Below are 18,648 nucleotides of genomic sequence, written 5' to 3'. Positions count from 1 at the left end.
GCCTTCTGTGTACCATATAACACTACTCTAAGTGCTGGGTGTTTTACTTAGCAGATGATCTCTGTAGCTTATGTGTTATTTTTTCCAAGTATTTCCTGAATGCTTCACAATAAAGTTAAAAGTTTTGTTTAAGATATATTCTGCTTTTTCCATTCCATTGAACAGACAGAGATTTGGAATTAGAGTCTCCCTTAATATCGTCAAAACCTCAATCTCATTCACTGGGTACCTCTGGGAAATCGGAGGTAGAGGATCTCTTTGTGGCAGAGAGACAGTTTGCAAAGGAGCAACATGCAGATGGAGTGCTAAAGGAAGTTGGAGTAAATTATCAAATCGCAATCCCAGAGTCACACTTGCCTGTCTCAGAAGAACGGTGGGCAGTGGATGCACTAAGGAATTGTAAGTTTTATTCATAAGTTAACACAGATACTTACTTATTAAGTATCAGAATTGTAAATGTACTATGTAGCCATTTGGGGAGAATCCAAAGAAGTATAAACTATGACTTTTCCCTTCAAGAATTTTACAATATAGTTGGAAAACCTACCTCCACCTTTTAAAGTAAACAAACAGTACAGGTATGTCAAAATTGATCTGGTGGAGGGGACCAGGGAAGGGAGGTATCAGAAAACAAGAGAGATGTGATTAGCGTCTCGAAGAATGGATACGATTCAGATAGGCATGCAGAAGAATAGAAGTCATTCAGACAAGAATAATGGTAGGACCAAAGTACAGAGGCAGAAAACTCTGAGGATGTTCAGAGAGCAGTGAGAAGACCAGTTGGCCCGGGATAGGCCATATAAGTTAAAGGAGTCATGGCAGATAAGGTTGAAAAGCTAGAAGACGTGTTGTTGAGCCCAGCTATTGTGAACCTTGAATACCAGATTGAGTCCGCCGAGATTTAAGGATGGCACATCACAGTGTTTTGAGGTCTTTTTCAAATTACAGATATTTTTTTGATTTTTTTTGTGAAGACTGTAGCATTCTCCACCCTGGCCCATGCTTCATGCACGCACGCACGAGCACGCGTGCGCGCACACACACGCACACACACACACGAGAATGGGTGGTCCTTGTCAGTCTGTTAGCTGCCCCCTCCCTCTCCAGCCTGGCTGAGAATCACTCTTACAAATGGGAGTGTATCATGTCTCTCAGGTGTGTTGGAGGTGGGAAAAGGCTGAGAACGATTGTTCTAGCTGTAGAGAACCATTTGAAGTTTTTAAGCTAGAGTATGACTAATGAAAAAAGATTAACGTGGCTGAGAATTGTGAAAGGATTTGAATGGAAAGAGGTTTGGAGTGATGCAGTTACTATTAAGCTATTGTTGTCTGGGCTTGAGGCTGAAAGGGTTTGGACTAGAATGGCGTCAGAGGAATAAAAAAGTGAGGAGTCAACAAACACTTAAAACAATTGACTGTTTGGATATGAGTGCAAAGGAAAAGCAATATTTAGAGGTAATTTCAATATTCTTGTAAGAAATAAAAGTCAGAAAGGACCACCACTATCCATACCACACTTGATTTTTTCCTTTTTTTATTTGCAAGAGATTATGGGCTCAATTTTAAAACATATTGAGATTAAGATCATGAATGGCAAGCCATTTAAGAGAAGTGATGAGCAGGAAGTTGGAGTTTTAAGACTGGAACTTTAGAGAGAGATTAGAGAGAGAGATGGATTTGAGTGTCAAAGCCATGAGAATTCATAGCATCTCTTAGGAAATCGATGTAGAGCAGAAAGATAGAGGGCAGAGACTCAGACCTACATGGAGACTGTTTGCCTAAAGAAACAGAACATAGAAGTTCAGCCAGAGTTGAAAGTAAGGAATTGGTCAAGTTCTTTAAAATCCAATTTATTCTAGATTCTCCCGAATTAATAGTCATGATGATTTCTGATAGTTGACTAACGTTGTCCCAGTAACTCTATCATTGTGTGAATGACCTTATAGAGTACGCTTGCCCATTTAAAATTAAGTTGGTTCTGGGGCAGGCCCGGTGGCGCAAGAGGTTGGGTGCGCGCGCTCCACTGTGGCGGCCCGGCGGGGTTCGCCGGTTCGGATCCCAGGTGCTCACCGACGCACTGCTTGGCAAGCCATGCTGTGGCAGTGTCCCATATAAAGTGGAGGAAGATGGGCACGGTTGTTAGCCCAGGGCCAGTCCTCAGCAGAAAAAAAAGAGGAGGATTGGCAGATGTTAGCACAGGGCTGATCTCCTCACAAAAAAAATAAAAATTAAGTTGGTTCTATTTTCAACAACCTAAGGAAGCTGTGCCACTAGTGTGGTCATTTTTTATAAACTAATAAATGTTTCCTTAGCTTTTGAAATTGTACATGGTACCAGGTTATTGGAATTAAGCTTTATTACAAGGCAGTTTTATTTTCTTCTTCACCATTTAAGGAGATACTTTGGGTTATTATAAATGACAAATTTTCTGTGTCTAATAAAATTAGAAAAAATAATGCCTATGTCTATAGTGTCTGCTTCTGGAAAAGGCAGAACTTTCATATTTTTTTGTCTAACTTAACACAGCTTTTCAACATCGTTTTACGAAGTACCTTTAGGGTATTATTCCAGTTATATGGAATAAAAAATATAGGCAGGCATGCTATTGGTTATTTACCAGATCTAAATAGGAGTACCTCCCCATTAAGAATGCTTAGATCTTTTCAGGTCTAGTTTAATATTAAATCTCTAGATGATGCTTTATTTCGTTTTTTAAGACAAAAGAAAAAATGGTATCAGGTCTAGTTTAATATTAAATCTCTAGATGGTGCTTTATATCATTTTTTAAGACAAAAGAAAAAGTGGTAATGTGAAATTAATATTTTGACTTTATGCTACTAAATAGGTACTTACTTTTAGACATAATTGATAATTCCACTGACTGACTTAATTCTGGCAGTCTGCGGGTATAGTTGTGAATGTGTGTTTTTTTTTTCCCCTTCCTGAATCCTTTAGTGGGTTTTTTGAAGCAGTTGCTGGTGCAACAGCTGGGTTTGACTGAGAAGAGCACTCAGGAAGACTGGCCACATTTCCCAAGATACAGGACAGCCTCTCCGGGGATGCAGGCAGACAGTGGAACCCGGAACTCTGAAACTCTCAAGGCCTATCATCCTGGGGAAGGACAGATGCCCTTTAGAACTGGAACTGGTGACATTTCATCTTGTTACAGTCCACGGACTTCAGCTGAATCTTCTGCTCCACAAGATTCAGTGGTACTGGCATTCCAAGATAGCCAGGCAAGTGACATTTTAGTAATGGACCACATGATTATGACCCCAGAGATGCCTCCTGCAGAGCCAGAAGGGGGTCTTGATGAGAGTGGAGAGCACTTTTTTGATGCCCGTGAAGCACATAGTGATGATAATCCATCAGAAGGTGATGGACCAGTTAAAAAGGAAGAGAAGGATGTTAATTCACGCATCTCAGGCAAGTTCCTTTCATATTTAAACTTTGATTTTGATCGTGTTAATGTCCTTTGTGCTAGAATGGATGTTGTTCAGGTAGCCAAGCATTGTGTGTGTGTGTGTGTGTAGTATTTATTCTTTCATGCAGTAAGTAACTGCTGAATCTACTCTATGCTGGACCCCATCCTAGGTGCTGGGAGATACAGCATTGAATAAAACACAGAAAAATCCACTATTCTTGTGCAACTTAAGTACTAGCAGGGGAAAGAGTAACAGTAAATAAGTAAACAGATAAATAGATGTCAGGTAGTAGGAAGAATTAGAAAGAAAAATAAATCAGACTAAGGGGCAGAGAGTAATGGAGCAGACAAGGTGATCGGGGAAGAGGGCCTCTTATGAGGAAGCATTTGAGCAGAGACCCAAGGGGAGTGAGGGAAGAAGCTATGTGGAGACCTGGAAGCGGAGTGTTCCAGCAGAGAATAGTGGACAGGCTGCAAAGCAAGAGCAAGTTTTTTGTGGTTAAGGAATGCAGGGTGAGGGAGAAGATGGTAGGAGATGAGGCAAGAGAGGCATTTAGCAGGGGAAGTGGTGGCAAGATCATATAGGGACTTTGTAGTTTTCAACTTTTAACTTTGAAAACGCTAACTAATATGAAGTTATTCGTAAATTACCATGAAAGTTTGCTAAGTGTAACTTTAACCAGAAGCGAGAAAATTCTGATGTACTTAAAACTCAACTTGGGAATTTGGAAATTAATGACTTTTTTCCCTCTTTAATAGCTTTGAAAGTTGTCAGCATATCCCCCCATCTCTGTTTTCTGATGGGATGATGGCAGTACTAATCTCGTCAAACTGTTCTCCCTGTCAACAGGAAAATATTTGATCCTTGATGGCTATGAAACAGTGCAGGAGAGCTCTACAGATGAGGAGGTTGCTTCCTCGCTTCCCTTGCAACCCATAACAGGCATCCCTTCTATGGACTCTACTCACCAGCAGCAACATTCTCCGCAGAATGCTAATTCTGAGGGGGCAGTTTCACCGTTCACCCCAGAATTCCTGGTCCAGCAGCGCTGGGGAGCTATGGAGGATTCCTGTTTTGAGATCCAGAGTCCCCCACCTTATGCAGATTCACAAAGCCAGATCATGGAGTACATTCGTAAGATAGAGGCTGACCTTGAACACCTAAAGGTACCTCCGATTTCCACATCCTTAGGACTTGGTTATTAGAAACACATTTAACAGAGAGGAAGTATAGAATGATTGAAATGCTGATGTTGATAAACTTGTTTAGGTTCTAGATTTGTATGTTTTCTTTCACCATTATCCATGAATAGACCCAGACAAAAAGCTGAGATCAGCATTGTTTATCTGGTTACAAATCGCAAGAACAGAAAAAATTGTAGCTCTATAAACTGCATGTTTGTATGGGTTTCTGACTTTAAGAAGCTAAATACGTTTGGGATGATTGGCTGGCCTCCATGAGAAAACAGGAACAATAAGCTGAGGTAGGTGGGGTGTGTGTAGTTATGAATCTGGGCTGGGAAATGCTTTAATTTGCTGTAACCTATTAATTATCTATGAATTGTTAGATGATGTTAGTAGTTTCCCAGGTGCTATGACAGATAGAAATTGGCTCCAGTGGCTCCCGTAATCTAAAAACCTGGGCATGAATGGGATTTTTGTAAATTGGTAATTGAAGATGTCACTGTATTAGCCACTGTTTCATAACTGACTTGTGTGGTCATTTCCAAGAAAAGGACTTTATCTTAAAGTTTGCCATCAGTAGACACAGCTGCTACAGCCCAAATGTTTTTTCATGTTTAGTTAGAGGCTTTAGGGACAGAGTTAACAGTGTTCTTAGCCTTTTAACTAAAGACTGATCTCCCTTAGTGTTTCTTTTCACTTCATATAATGGGTTTTCCCTTCTTGGTATGCGTAGATGTGGTGTCCTCCTGTGCCTGATGAGATGAGAGGTCTCAAAGGCCACTGGGGGCAGGTTGGCTCTGGTGGTTCATGCCACATCAGGGTCATTTTCAGGGTGACTCCTAGGAGGTAGGAGAATCACCTTTACTGGTTGCCCTCTCCTCTATTTTTTTTTTTTTTGTGGGGAAGATCAGCCCTGAGCTAACATCCATGCTAATCCTCCTCTTTTTGCTGAGAAAGACTGGCTCTGAGCTATAACATCTATTGCCAATCCTCCTCCTTTTTTTCCCCAAAGCCCCAGTAGATAGTCGTATGTCATAGTTGCACATCTTTCTAGTTGCTGTGTGTGGGTCGCAGCCTCAGCATGGCCGGAGAAGCGGTGCGTCGGTGAGTGCCCGGGATCTGAACCTGGGCCGCCAGTAGCGGAGCGTGCGCACTTAACCGCTAAGCCACTGGGCTGGCCCTCTACTTTCTTTTTACATGGGCATGTTTTAAGTTATTCACTCAAGGGAGAAACAGGTAAAAGGAATGAAATTTAGTTTTTCCCCTTTAACAAAATTTTTAACAATGTTAATGTTGAAATTTGGAAGCATGTACCTGTAATACAGAAAAAATCCTTCTTCCCTATTTTCAAAAAAAAATTATGATGTTCAAATGAAAAACCTATGGGTTTTATTTTACAGAAGGTGGAGGAAAGTTATACCGTTCTTCGCCAAAGGCTGGCTGGATCAGCTCTCACAGATAAGCACTCAGGTATGTGAAAATTGTGGATTCCAGACTCTAGAATCATCCTGCCTGAACAGTACGTTGAATGAAATGATTTATTATTCTTTAAAGTGGAAACCTTCTGAGATTCCATTTCTTTTCTGTCTTTAAAACCCTGCTGGTTTCCAAACATCATGTATCAAGCAGAGGCTGTGGTCTGCTGACTCGGCTCTTCCTTTTCTAAGAGGAACTGCTGTTGTCAGTTCCCATGCCCGCCCCCTTCTCTGTCTTTCTTCCCCTTTGCAAAAGCAGAAAGGCAGAGCAGTGGTCAGCCTGCTAAATCCTAGATTCTGTAGGACATTTGCCAGTGCTATGTGACTCCCTAGTGGTGGAGGCTTGGTCCTCCTCAGGTCTTGCTGTACTTTTGTATCTCTCCTGACAGTGAGAGCAGTGTCCTCCGACTACAAATGGATCTGTGTTCAGCGCAGCGATTTGTACTCATTTGCTTACATGCTTTGGGATGAGGCTGTTCTGATCCAGAACAAAGATATAACCATGCCCACAGATTTCATAGGTATTCTCTAAGTGTTAATTTGTTCTTTTTTCTTAATTTGATCTCCACATATCTTATTCTTCCCAGATAAAAGTTAGAGCTGCGTGTCCTGGAGGTGACTGAAGGTTGTTGGATTTTGAGCATCGGCCTTGTATCACCACATCTTGGCTCCAGTGTGGACACAGAGAGTGTGTGTGACAGAGGATCTGCCTGTGAACCCCCTGGGGTTCGCCATTCCCAGGGTGCCCAGAGCAAGACTAGTTCTTCACAGTCTGGCAGCTGCACTAGTCTGTCAGTGAGGGAATAGCCATTCTCTCACTCTGCTCTCCTCACTATCAGAAATTCATTTTGATTCAGAACAAAAACCAAATGTATAGAGCTTTGGGTGTAGGATATGAAATTTTACTTAGACTTAAGAAAGAAAATCAGATGTATTTATTTGACTTCATTCCGTATTTGAAAGCACATTTAAATTTTTATTTTGCCATGTTTTGTTTTAATTGAGTAGTGAGATTTTTAGCCCTTTGTATTTAGTACACCCAAGGATCAATTGCTCCTGAAGCAAAGAGTTCAGGATGGGGTATGAGGAGGTTGGATAGAGAGGTGAAGAAGAGGAGGAAGTAAGGAGGAGGAGGGAGGAGCATCTAGCCTTCACTAAACTGTGTTACATGCCCTCTGCTGTCCAGTGGGCTGCTTCCCTGAGGGTCATCTCAATGGCGGAGTATGCCGGTGGCTCCTATGTGCAGAGGACTGAGCTGTGTGCTACCCAGGTGGGCAGAGAGTTGGTGGGCTTCCTCCAGCCTGAGGCAAGCACCTCTTCTCTGTAGCTGGGATCCACCCCCAATTAACAGGAATCCTCAATGTACTAAATAGCAGGCACTTGAAAATGGGTATGTTTTCTTCTGTTGTCTTCTTTTCTATTGAGGGTTGGGATTTGGGAGGGAGAGGAAAGCAAATTTTATTTTCTTGACTATAAATTTGTTATTCTTGGTATTGTTTCATTTTTATAATTATACATTAGACTTCGGCACTTGTGTAAAATTATCCCTGCAGATTAAGCAGGAAGTAAAAACAAACAAATGGAGATGCTTCAGATGGTGGTAGGGGTGGGGGTTGCTGAGGAAGGGTGGGATGGGAGTGGGTGAAAGAGTTCAGGAAGGTTATCTAACTGAATCACTACTGAGTTGAACAATGGCTATCATTAGCCACGGGTACTGCTGATTATAAGGCCAGTAAAATTTTAGTACCTGGAGGTTTGACTCTAATTTTTGCACTGATGGTGCCAAAGGGCTCTTTGAGTTAAAAGGAGAGCCAAGAGTGGAGTGGAGAAGTGGTGGAGAAGGCAGAGCTGCTCAAACCAGCTCCAGAGCACTTCCTCTGACTTCACTGCTGGAGCTTTCTCCACACTGGTGGGTGACTGACCTGAAAAATTGCAGACCAGAACATACACTGGACACTGCAGGCAAGCTGTTGGTAACTGCGTGCTCTAGAATGAATAGTAGTATTGGCAGCACCCAACAGAGGATAAGTGGTTTGGAATTGTAACTTGAGAACATCTTCAATTATATTGGCTTTCTGTGGTTTTCTTTGTGCATCAGGTCTATATGTTTTGGAGTATTTTTGCCAACTAAAACTAAATCATTTGTCAAACTTAAAATTCTGTTAATATGCAGAGAGTTCATCCACTGCTCATGTCTTTCAGTAGTGCCCTCTGAACTCTGTGGGGAGTCAGGATGTAGTTTTATTCTTCCCTGCAGTCCAATATGTATTTATATATTTTTTTCTTTCCCCCTCATCATAAGTGGTAAGGATTCCCAACTACTTTTATAAACACCACTACAACTTAACAAGCTTATTTATGTCCCGATTCCTGTTTCTGTCTTTTCAAAACTGATCTATTTTTAAGTAGACCAACTTACATCATTGGACCTCATCTATAAATTAGAATTATATTTTGAGTTGTAGACCAAGTATAAATTAAATCAGAATGGGATTAAAAATTTTAGAAGCAGAAGCTAATATATAAGTGAAGCTTAGAACTTGAACTTCCTGTATCTGTTAAGAGAAACAAGTAGAAACCAAATGGTTACATCGTGCTGCTGGAAATAATGTAGTCATTCCCAAGTAAAAGGGTTACACCTGTGGCCACTTGACACTAATACCATCAGCGGGCAATTAGGAGAAAGGTAAATATAAATAGAACTTTCATCTTAACTGCAGACAGTACAGGGTAATTACAGAATTCTCTAGCACTCATTTGAGAAGCTTTGTAGGTTAGAAATGTTTTGGTTTCTCTTTTAGCTCAGCCAATATCTTGTCCTTAGCGACTATTTGCTTTTCTTTTCCTGCAGTTTAACCTCTCCTTGGAACAAAAGCAGGCTAACTGGAAAAATACTTTGACCATAGCTCTAGTACTTCCAAATAAATTCATATCTAGGTTTTCAAACGAAGTCTAATTCTGAAAAGATCCCACCATTTTGACTGTTCTTTTTATCTTACCAGCCTAAATTTTTCCCTCCCTCCCAGCCAGGCTTCCCAACACCTTCTATTTTGACCATTGTAATCACATCCATTTTACTTTGATACTATATCTGCCTTTCAGGATGATGGAATTAGATCCTGTCTTTGAGTGAGACTAGTTATCATCAAAGCTGTTTTCTCCAAGTTATGTGACTAGAAGTTGGAATCTACTTCCATGTGGAAGGATCCAAGGGTGGTGGACAAAGCAGCCTTCCCAGAGCAGGAGAGCTGGGGTTTATCTATTGAAGTGACCTGCCGTGACCCTGTGCTCTCTCCTGTTGGTGGGCCTAATGGCTCCTTTGCTATTAAGTGCCAAATTACATTTGGAGTGTCTCTTTCCTTTTCGGAGAACCAAGTTAATCAAGGCAAATCAGCAGGCCCCCAAAGTGCTATAATTTAAAATCACAATTACTGCCCTAGAAGCCATATATTTTGCATATATTAAAACCAGCTAACTTAGACTGAGTTATCTTGGCTAAACTGTAACTATTTATTGTATTATACTGCACAGAAGGTCTATTTCTTAAGCTTTTTGGCTTTCTTTTTCCTAAAACAACTTCTAACATAACTGTTAGAAAGTATGACTCCCTTTAAAAAAGTTTTTTTGTTTATTTGTTTTTGGGGGGGGGAGCTAACGTGATAGGAGAGGATAAAAGTCCATTTTTTCTTACTTTTAGAGGCTGAAGTAAATGATTATGCTTCCTGTAAGTTGTCTTTCACTTGAATACTTTTTTTTGATGTTGGTAAATTCGGTGTATTACGTGGAGCTACCCTGTTTCAAACTGGCTGCTGTCTTCTCTGAAGGTGGTGTAGGTTGTTATTTTGAGCTACTAGAGCTTTGGTCAGTATTTCCTCCCCTATATGTCACAGAGGGCACCCTTGAGAACTGTGTACAGAGGACCTCAAAGTAGAAAATTAGCAGGACCTTCTAGTCATCTTTGTGCTGGTGAATTGTTTTCCCCCTAGAATTGTAACTTTTGTTTTGTAAATTATGCTTTTTCTGACTTTTCTACCCCTTTTCAAAGTGATCTGCAAAATTGATCTTTCCTCAAGAAAAGAGTCGCTTTTGCCTCATTCCTTATGCCTTCCCTACTGGTACTGATGGTTTTGATAATAAATTGGTAGAAAAAAATGTACCTCCTAGAAGGAAGCCCTGTCCACCATTTCCAGGTGCCGACAGCTAAGCAGATGTACTGCAAAAATGATAACTGTAAAGTGCACACTGTGGGGTATTTTTAATAAGCCTCTTCCTACTAGAACATTTTATTTTCCTTGTTCACCATACAATCATGTACTTTTTAACAGAAATTTCTTTTAAAAAAATCTGGAACTATCTAAAAAATCTTTATTAATAATCATGTATTTTTACTGATCACATTTTGAAAAGCCTAAAAGACTTTATTGTTCTAATTATCCAGATGTACCTTTGTAAAATAGCTCTTTTATGAATTAGCTGATAAGGCTGTATGTTTCTGGAACAAAATATTGGTCATCTAAAAACTTTCTGTTTTCTGGGGTCTGGGAAAATAGAAAATGAGAGTTCAAATATTAAATATGCTTAAAGGAACCAAGTATCTGACTTTTTATTTGTATTTTGTTTATTTGTCTTATACAAGTTATATTAGAAAAGTTTAGGTGCCTGGGAGGCCTTAATCTTATTGGCAGTGACTGTCAAACATCTTCCTGCTTATGAGAGCATCTTTCCTAGTGAGACTAGCCAGTTGATCTCTGTAATGTATAAACTTCCATGAGGACACTAGCAGCTGGATTGCCCCAGCATCTGGGGCAGCTTTGTGGTGGTTTTTTAACAGCTTTATTGAGATGTAATTCACATATCACACAATTCACTCATTTAAAGTGTATGACTCAATGATTTTTGGTATATTATTTTTTAAATTGTGGTAAAATATATATAACAAAATTTGTCATTATAACCATTTTTAAGTGTACAATTGAGTGGGATTAATGGGGCAGCTTTTGGGGCTCACTTGAAGGTAACTTCTTTGGTTTAATGCTCCCTAAATGAAAAGATGGTGTCTTTATTACCATTCTTATCCCCAATGCTGGACTTCTCGAGTACCATCATTTCAACTCAGAAGGCTCGCTGAGTTTTGGGCTTTTTTGCATGTTTGTTTTGACATAGAGGTGTAATTTGATTTATTCTTAGGACGATATTTTAGTTTTTAGTTATTTGGAGGCACATATGGCTGATCTAATAAGCATAACAAAAAATGCTTAGTATTTTGTAGGATTTTTTTGTTAAACCTTTTAAAAATTAAGGATAATCAAATGTACTTTGCAGAAATTAACCTGTTTGTACTCTTAGCTCTGTTTATAAACTGGTAGAACAAATAAATACTCATACCATTCCTACTTGCTCCTAGATGGCCATCTTCTAATAGGAATGGAGAAAGTAAAACTCCGTCTCTGCATGTGAGCAGTTACTTCCACTTTTTGCTGTTTTATTTCAAGCCAAATGACTGGTTCCATTTAATACCAAAAGTTTAATACCGACTTGAAAGATAAGAGAATCTACTCTGATGAAAAAGTTGCTTTTCACTTGAACTTGTTATCTTCTTGCTATGATGAATGTCATAAAACATCACAGATAAATAGCTGGATGTAGGTGTTTCCCATTTTTTCTGTAATGTCAAGTCTAATTCTTGTTACTAATTGAAAACACTTCCTGGAGTTTAGCTGTCAGGGAATATGTTTGTTTTGCCACCTGTTATTACTAGTGAGACATTGTCACTCCCTGAGCGTTGGCCGAGGCCTTGGTTTGAACTCATTTAAGGTGGGTAGTGCTCTCTTTCTAGTCTAGTCTAGTCTTTTCCCCTCATTTGATTCAGGGGCTTTGGGGCCTACCTATAATTGAAGTCTTCCTTTATAGCACTTTATTTCAGGGACTCCCTTTCTTTGTCCATGTGACCACAGGGTTGGGCCCTGAACCCATTCTGATCAATAACAGTAATTAGGGTACATCTTGGTAATCTTTTTTAAGTTTTTGGAGAAGTATCTGTACAGAGAATTTTTTTTCTGCTGTCTATTATTTTAAGTATTAAAGGCAGGTAGCGTGATACAGTGTAGTAGTTCTCAATCTTTGATCTCAGTACTGCTTTATACTCTTAAAAATTATTAAGGACCTTATGGAGGAGCTTATGTTCACATGGATTGTATCTACTGATATTTACTTTATTAGAAATAATTAAAATGAGAAAATTAAAAACATTAATTCATTTAAAAATAATGGTAAATCCATTACACGTTTTTATGAAAAGTTACTATATTTTACACAATAAAACTATTGAAAAGAGTGTTTTATAGGTTTTCTAATGTCTGGCATAATAGAAGAAAACTGGATTCTCGTGTCTACTTCTGTGTGCAATCTGGTGTGATACGTTGTTTTGGTTGACGTATATGAAGAAAATCCATCCTCACACAGACATATATTTTTAAAAGGGGAAAATATTTTAATAGCCTTTTCAGATGATTGTGGATATTCCTCTGATACTACACTGAAACTTGACAAGTAGTAGTTTGCTAAAAGATAGCAATGTGGAATCTGAAGCCATATCAATGAAATTTTTATACTTTGTTACACTAAAATCCATCAGTCCAGTTTATACTTTAAATATGTGAAAAATGAAATAGTCTACCCATGCATGATTTTGTAATGTCCTGTATTGGTCATTTGGAAAATATTACTTTACTGAATTATGCAAGTCTTCAAATATTGGCACATTTCTTTATATAATATCACAAATCACATTCATTAATATCAACTCATCAGAAAAGTCTCATGGTGGGGGATACAACTTTCAAAAACTTCTAATTTTTGCTTGAAAGCTCAAATTTTGTTATTGGCAACAAATACAGTTGTTTCCCTTCAAATGATAGGCTCACTTTTTTCATTTTTGAGAAAATATCTGCCAGATACTCAAGTATGAATAGCCATTGGTTACCAGTCTTTCGAGATCAAATGGTCTACTGTTTGAAAGAAAAAGTGGCTGGTTTAGCCCTCAGCCCAGACCATTGCGTGAGCGCTTGTCCTGCAGACACGGCCCCGCAGCTCTGGTGGGGCAGAGCTGCTGCGTGCATACTGCCCATTTCCTCACAGGATAGTAAAAAGATGTGAACTCACGAGTTGAGGTTGAATAAAATTATTAATTTTTACTGCTCCACCAAGGGCATTGTGAAGTGAAGCTGGCAGTGTCTGTATTGTGAGTGAGTGGCAGTGAAGAACGCAGTGACTGGGTGAAATCGGGGGTCGCTGCCTCCCTTCAGGCCGGGCTGCCAGCAGCTCCACCTCCATTGCTTTTGCGCCATCAGTGCAGGTGTTAACATGGGGAAAAGGCAAATGATGTCTGAATAGTTTTATGAGAATAGTTGTGACTCTCTAGGTCCCCGGGAAGAGTGTTGGAGACCACACCTGGAGAACTGTTGTGTAGTGGAAAGAGCCTGAACCTGGACGGTCTGGATTCAGTTCCAGCTCTTCACTTGCTGTGTTGCCTTGAGCAGGTTACCCTCTCGGTTTCCATTTTCTCATCTGTAAGTTGGGGTAAATAATACTTCACCTAGCAGAATTGTGAGGAGTAAAGAGAAATTACCCAAAGTGTGATTGTTGTCTCGCCAAAGTTGTTTTCTTTTTTTCATTCTAGGATCTGAGTATTTAAAGCAGGAAAGGCGAAAAATGATTAATGAATGTAGAATATGTAAATCTCTGTTACTAATATAGCCATATTTCATGTCTTACAATGGTTTTGTGTGTCTAAACCCTATGCCCTTAGTTATGTGTGTGTGTGATGTATGTTCATTTTTTAAAAATTTGTTGACTCCTATAATAATATACTTGTTTAACCTAACTGTTCTCTTAAATGTAAAAAAAGAAAGAAAAAAAACTTTGTGATTTAGTAAGTACCTCGGTTTTTATTGGACTTGAGCTGTTTTGGTGCTACTATTATAAGGGGGTGGAGTGTGGTGGTAGTAGATGTTCCAGAAACTTCAGTAATCACGTGTAATCAGTGGTTTTCATCTTGCCCCTTCTGTATGCAATGTGCTAATATTACTTGGGTTTATCTTCCAGTTAAAGCTAGATCTTGGTAGTTTTGAAACATCTTTATTCTCTTTTTTGGTTTTTGGGGTTTTTTTTTTTTTTTGGTGAGGAAGATTGGCCCTGAGCTAACATCTGTTGCCAATCTTCTTTTTGCTTGAGGAGAATTGTTGCTGAGCTAACATCTGTGCCCATCTTCCTCCATTTTGTATGTGGGATGCTGCCACAGCATGGCTTGATGAGCAGTGCATAGGTCTGTGTCTGGGATCCAAACCTGTGAACCCCAGCCACTGAAGCAGGGTGCACAAACTTAACCGCTATGCCAACTGGCTGGCCCCGAAACATCTTTATTCTCTTAAAATATATGAGTTGCTTACATACTTTTTAATTAATGGGAGACTGAGTTGTATTGTAGTTATTTATTGAGAGTTTGTGTTTTATCTTCCTAAAAATGCATTGATTGCCATGTCTGCTGCACTGAAGAGCATAAGCGATTTTCATATGCAAATCATAGTAGTACTTTGACACCTTTTCTGGAGAACTCGAACTCTTAGCCGAGACATCATGGCCCAAAGTCCAGTGTATGTCAGGGTTTCTGGGATTTCTCTCTGCCTTCCCCTCCTGTCCATAGGGAGAGGGCCATTCGTAGGACCAAGGAAGCAAGACCACACCAAAGTTGAGCTCCTTGTACTCTCTGTTCTAATATTAGCTGGTTGTGTAAGCTAGAACAAGTCGTTTACCTTATCTGGGCCTCTGTTTTCTCATCTTACACTGAGGAGGTTGGGTGATGATTCTCTCCGAGGGCTCTCCAACTCTGACAGTCTGTAAAATTGATAACACAGGAACGTAGACAGTTTACCTCTGGCTCGCTGGGTAGTCTCAGGTAAGCTCTATCCTTTCCTGACCTCACGTGTTGCTCCAAATAATAGTATAATTTTAATATCACTGAAGTCTATCTCTGGAAATCTCTTTATCTCCTATTCCTTGGAATATCTACCCTTGGGATAGGTTCCTCTGGTTCAGTATTACCTACAGTCTGATGAAGCATCATTTTCATTTTTTTCTTTTGTCCTGATCTCACTGCCAGTTTATAGGAAACTTGGGGGGCTTTTGTAGAAGAAGATCTGACATTCTTGGTTCAGAGGAGACTTTTTGAGCATTGGCTGAGGGGTGACTGACAGGTCTTATCTCAGTTCCTGCTCATGCCCTGAGTGATGGCCTGTTCTGAAAAGTTTATGAAATTTAGAGAATTCACAGAAGTTGGGTGCTCGGAACATGAGCTAGCTGGGTCGATTATTTAGCAAGCAAATGTACCATCAGAAAAACTGGTCCAGCCAGCAGGAATAGGTCCTGGAGATCTTGGAAGCTTTCGTGCAATCAGATATTTATAACTAACAGCTCAAGTGAAAGGAAGAGAGGTGGGACAAAACAGTGCCTTTGCCTTGCCACCTACCGAAAGAAAAACCCAAATATTCTCGACTTTTTTCTTTTTTAGAAATTGGCCTTTTCAGGATAAATTCTAACCTGATTGGGCAGTCAGTGACGTTTAGCTGCAATACATATGGAGCCTGATGTTTGCTTCCCGTGGAGGTATTTGCACTCTAATAGGAGTTTGTGGGAAGGTTTTGGATCTTTAAACATGAGTTGCGATTGATTAACTTAATGTTCTCAACTCTTCCTCTTTCTCCAGAGAAGTTCTGAGCTGAACTGCAGTTAAGACTGGGCACACCTGGGCAGATTAGAGTACGCAGGAATCTTTCTATCTTGGGCCAGAACAGCGTGGCAGCTGTGACTAAAGAGTTGATTGATTAATTGGTTAACTGATTCCCAGCTTTGTTTCAGAAAACAAAGACTTGGAGGAGCAGGGTGTTTGAAGTTGGTTTGAGGAAAACACTAAAATGTAGGCCTTAGGGAAAGGAGGGTGAAGGTTGGGATCATTTACAGTATTTGTGACTAGGGCCTGTCATGTTTTTTCTTTCAGTGCCTTTCTGATGTGCCCCTTGCTCTAGTCCCACTGTCAGCTGGTCATTTTGCCGCGCGTGTGGGCATCTAAAACTCCCTTGGGAACTGCTGCCTCCAGCTCTTCCGTCTGTCGTGCACGTGGCTACCCATCCAGTTTTCTGAAAAACATCACTTTCCTCATGTTACTTGCCTGCCTAAGAACCTACGATGGCTTTATGGTTACTGCTGTATCAAGATTAAATTCTGCTCAGTTTCTGAGATGTTCATAATTTATCCGGCCAATTTTGTTTCCTATTACTACCCATCATGAGCCCTCTCCTAGTAAGACTTAGCCTCCTCCCTGTCTCCCTCACCTGGTGTTCCAGGTCCTGCCTCAACCTGGGCTTTTATGTCGGTCTAAAATGCACCTCCTCCTCTCTCTATCCATGTCCTGCTCATCTTTCCAAACTCACCCTTCTCGTTGCCTGCAGCCGCTGGTCACTGTTCTCTTTGCCTGATTCTTCTTACAGTTGTGGTTTTCCTTGTGGCCCACCTGACCCCCGCATTTCCACTTAGTAGTACAAGCGTTTTCGAGTGCCCACTCTGTGCAGAGTAGTGTGCCCCATCTTGCAGAGGATTCAACGATGAGTATGAAAAGTAGTAGCTACAGTTTGTTGAGTAGGAACATGTCAGGGTACATGTCAAGTGCTGTACACTTTACTACATTACCTCTCGTCTTCACAAGCATCCCGAGAGGTAAGTGGTTTTCTCCTTTTTCACAGATGAGGTGACTGAAGCTAGTGGTGATTAGGATGTTCCTAGTGGAACAGGAACGAGGTCAAGACAGGGTTCAAGATTCAAGACAAGGTCTGTCTTCCACCAAAGCCTCGTCTTGATTACCCCCCTGTGGAAATAGCTTCTGCCCTTAAGAGTGTTCACAATCCCAACAGTGAAGACAAGTACATGAACATCACTTTTCTGCCTTTCTCACTTACTCAATTGCAGATAACTTACGCTGGACTAAGGGGTTCGATCTTGGGAGTGGTTTGGACATAGCTGAATATGGAAGAGATTAATTCAGCCACTGAACTGCACTGGGGGGGGGTAGAGTAGACCACGGTGAGTTACGAGGTGGAGAGATGAGTGGAAGGTGCTGTGACATCCACCAAGAGGCTCTAACTGGTGAAGTCACAGAACAGGGAAAAGGCTATAGTTAAGGTGGAATTTGCAGACGTTGGCATGTAAGTTAATATGCAACATACAGGAGAGGGAGTGGTAAAAAAAAGAACCTAAGAGAGATTGTATTACCATTAACAGAAGTGGGGAAGCATGCAGGAGAAAGAGGCTTTGAGGGAAAAATTAGCTTAATTTGGCTGTGCTGTTTTAGGCAGCAGTATATCCACTTAGGAATGTCCACCAAGAAGTTGCAGATACAGTCCTGGAGTGCAGATGTGTGTAAGTTGTCCCAGCTGGATTAAGGACAGGAGCTTTGTGTTCAGAAAATCTCAGAGTTGAAAGTACTTTTAGAATCCATCTACTGATCAATGGATAAACAAAGTGTGGCATGTCCATACAGTGGAATATTATTTGACCATAAAAAGGAATGAAGTACTGATACCTGCTACAATATGGTGGACCTTGAAAACTTGATGTTAAGTGAAGAAGCCAGTTACAAAAGACCACATATTGTATGATTCATTTATATGAAATGTCTAGAAGAGGTAAGTCCAAAGAGACCGAAAGTAGATTACTGGTTGCCAGACACTGGGAAGAGGGGAGAATGCTAGTGGGTATGGAGTGAATAAAATATTCTGGAATTTTTTGGTGGTGATGAAAATGTTCTGGAATTGGGTAGTGGTGATAGATATACAACCTTGCAAATATACTAAAACTCATTGAATTGTACACTTTAAAATGGTGAATTTCATGGCATGTGAATTACCTCAGAGATTACCTACCCTGTCCCCATCCGAGTGGTTCAGTGCCTTCATCCATCCTCTGCTTACACTGGAGATGCTCACACATCTCCTGTCATAAGGACTCGCACACAGTAAGCCAGTCCATGTTTTTGGATCTCTAATTGGTATATGTGGCAGAGTGGATCAAGAACACGGACTTTGGACATTAGACAGTCCTGGCTCTGCCACTTACTAACTTATATGACATTGGGCAGGTTGGTTAATTTCTCTAAGGCTCAGTTTCATCATCTACAAAGTGGGGATAATAATAGTACCACCTCATAGGGTTGTACTGACTACAATGACACAATGCCTGGAGAGTGTAGTGCCTGGCACATAGTCAACACCTGATAAATGATAACAATTAGCCGGTTGTTACTTCTCACTTGCCCTTAGGGGCAGCACCAAACACCTAGTGAGAGCTCATTACTACACTTGGTGTTTGGGTTGTCAACAGCCCAGAAAGTCTGCAGCACCAAGTTGAGGAACACTGGGCAATGACATTGTTGGAACATGCTGTGAAAACATAGGGTTTGTTGGTGGCTGCATTTTTTAAGAATCTTGGTAGGATCTACTGATGCTCTTACTGTCAGCGA

The 18,648-nt window shown here is 40.4% G+C and overlaps 1 protein-coding gene across 4 annotated transcripts in view; it reads left to right on the top strand.

Annotated features, from left to right (window-relative positions):
- The window catches only part of ARHGEF12 (Rho guanine nucleotide exchange factor 12), a 134,954-nt gene extending 124,279 nt beyond the window's left edge, over nt 1-10,675 (top strand). For all 4 annotated transcript variants that reach the window (XM_058544998.1, XM_058544997.1, XM_058545000.1 and 1 more), the window contains 5 exons: nt 166-399; nt 2,955-3,425; nt 4,274-4,590; nt 6,009-6,078; nt 6,671-10,675. In XM_058544998.1, coding sequence (XP_058400981.1) covers nt 166-399; nt 2,955-3,425; nt 4,274-4,590; nt 6,009-6,078; nt 6,671-6,681 — 1,103 coding nt within the window. In that variant the 3' untranslated portion in view covers nt 6,682-10,675. The remainder of the gene's footprint in view (nt 1-165; nt 400-2,954; nt 3,426-4,273; nt 4,591-6,008; nt 6,079-6,670) is intronic.
- Nucleotides 10,676-18,648: the final 7,973 nt, after the last annotated feature.

Source organism: Diceros bicornis, chromosome 7 (assembly GCF_020826845.1).
Source record: "Diceros bicornis minor isolate mBicDic1 chromosome 7, mDicBic1.mat.cur, whole genome shotgun sequence".
NCBI classification, from domain to species: domain Eukaryota; kingdom Metazoa; phylum Chordata; class Mammalia; order Perissodactyla; family Rhinocerotidae; genus Diceros; species Diceros bicornis.
The sequence above is the reverse complement of the archived record's forward strand: the minus strand, read 5'-3'. Positions and strand labels throughout refer to the sequence as shown.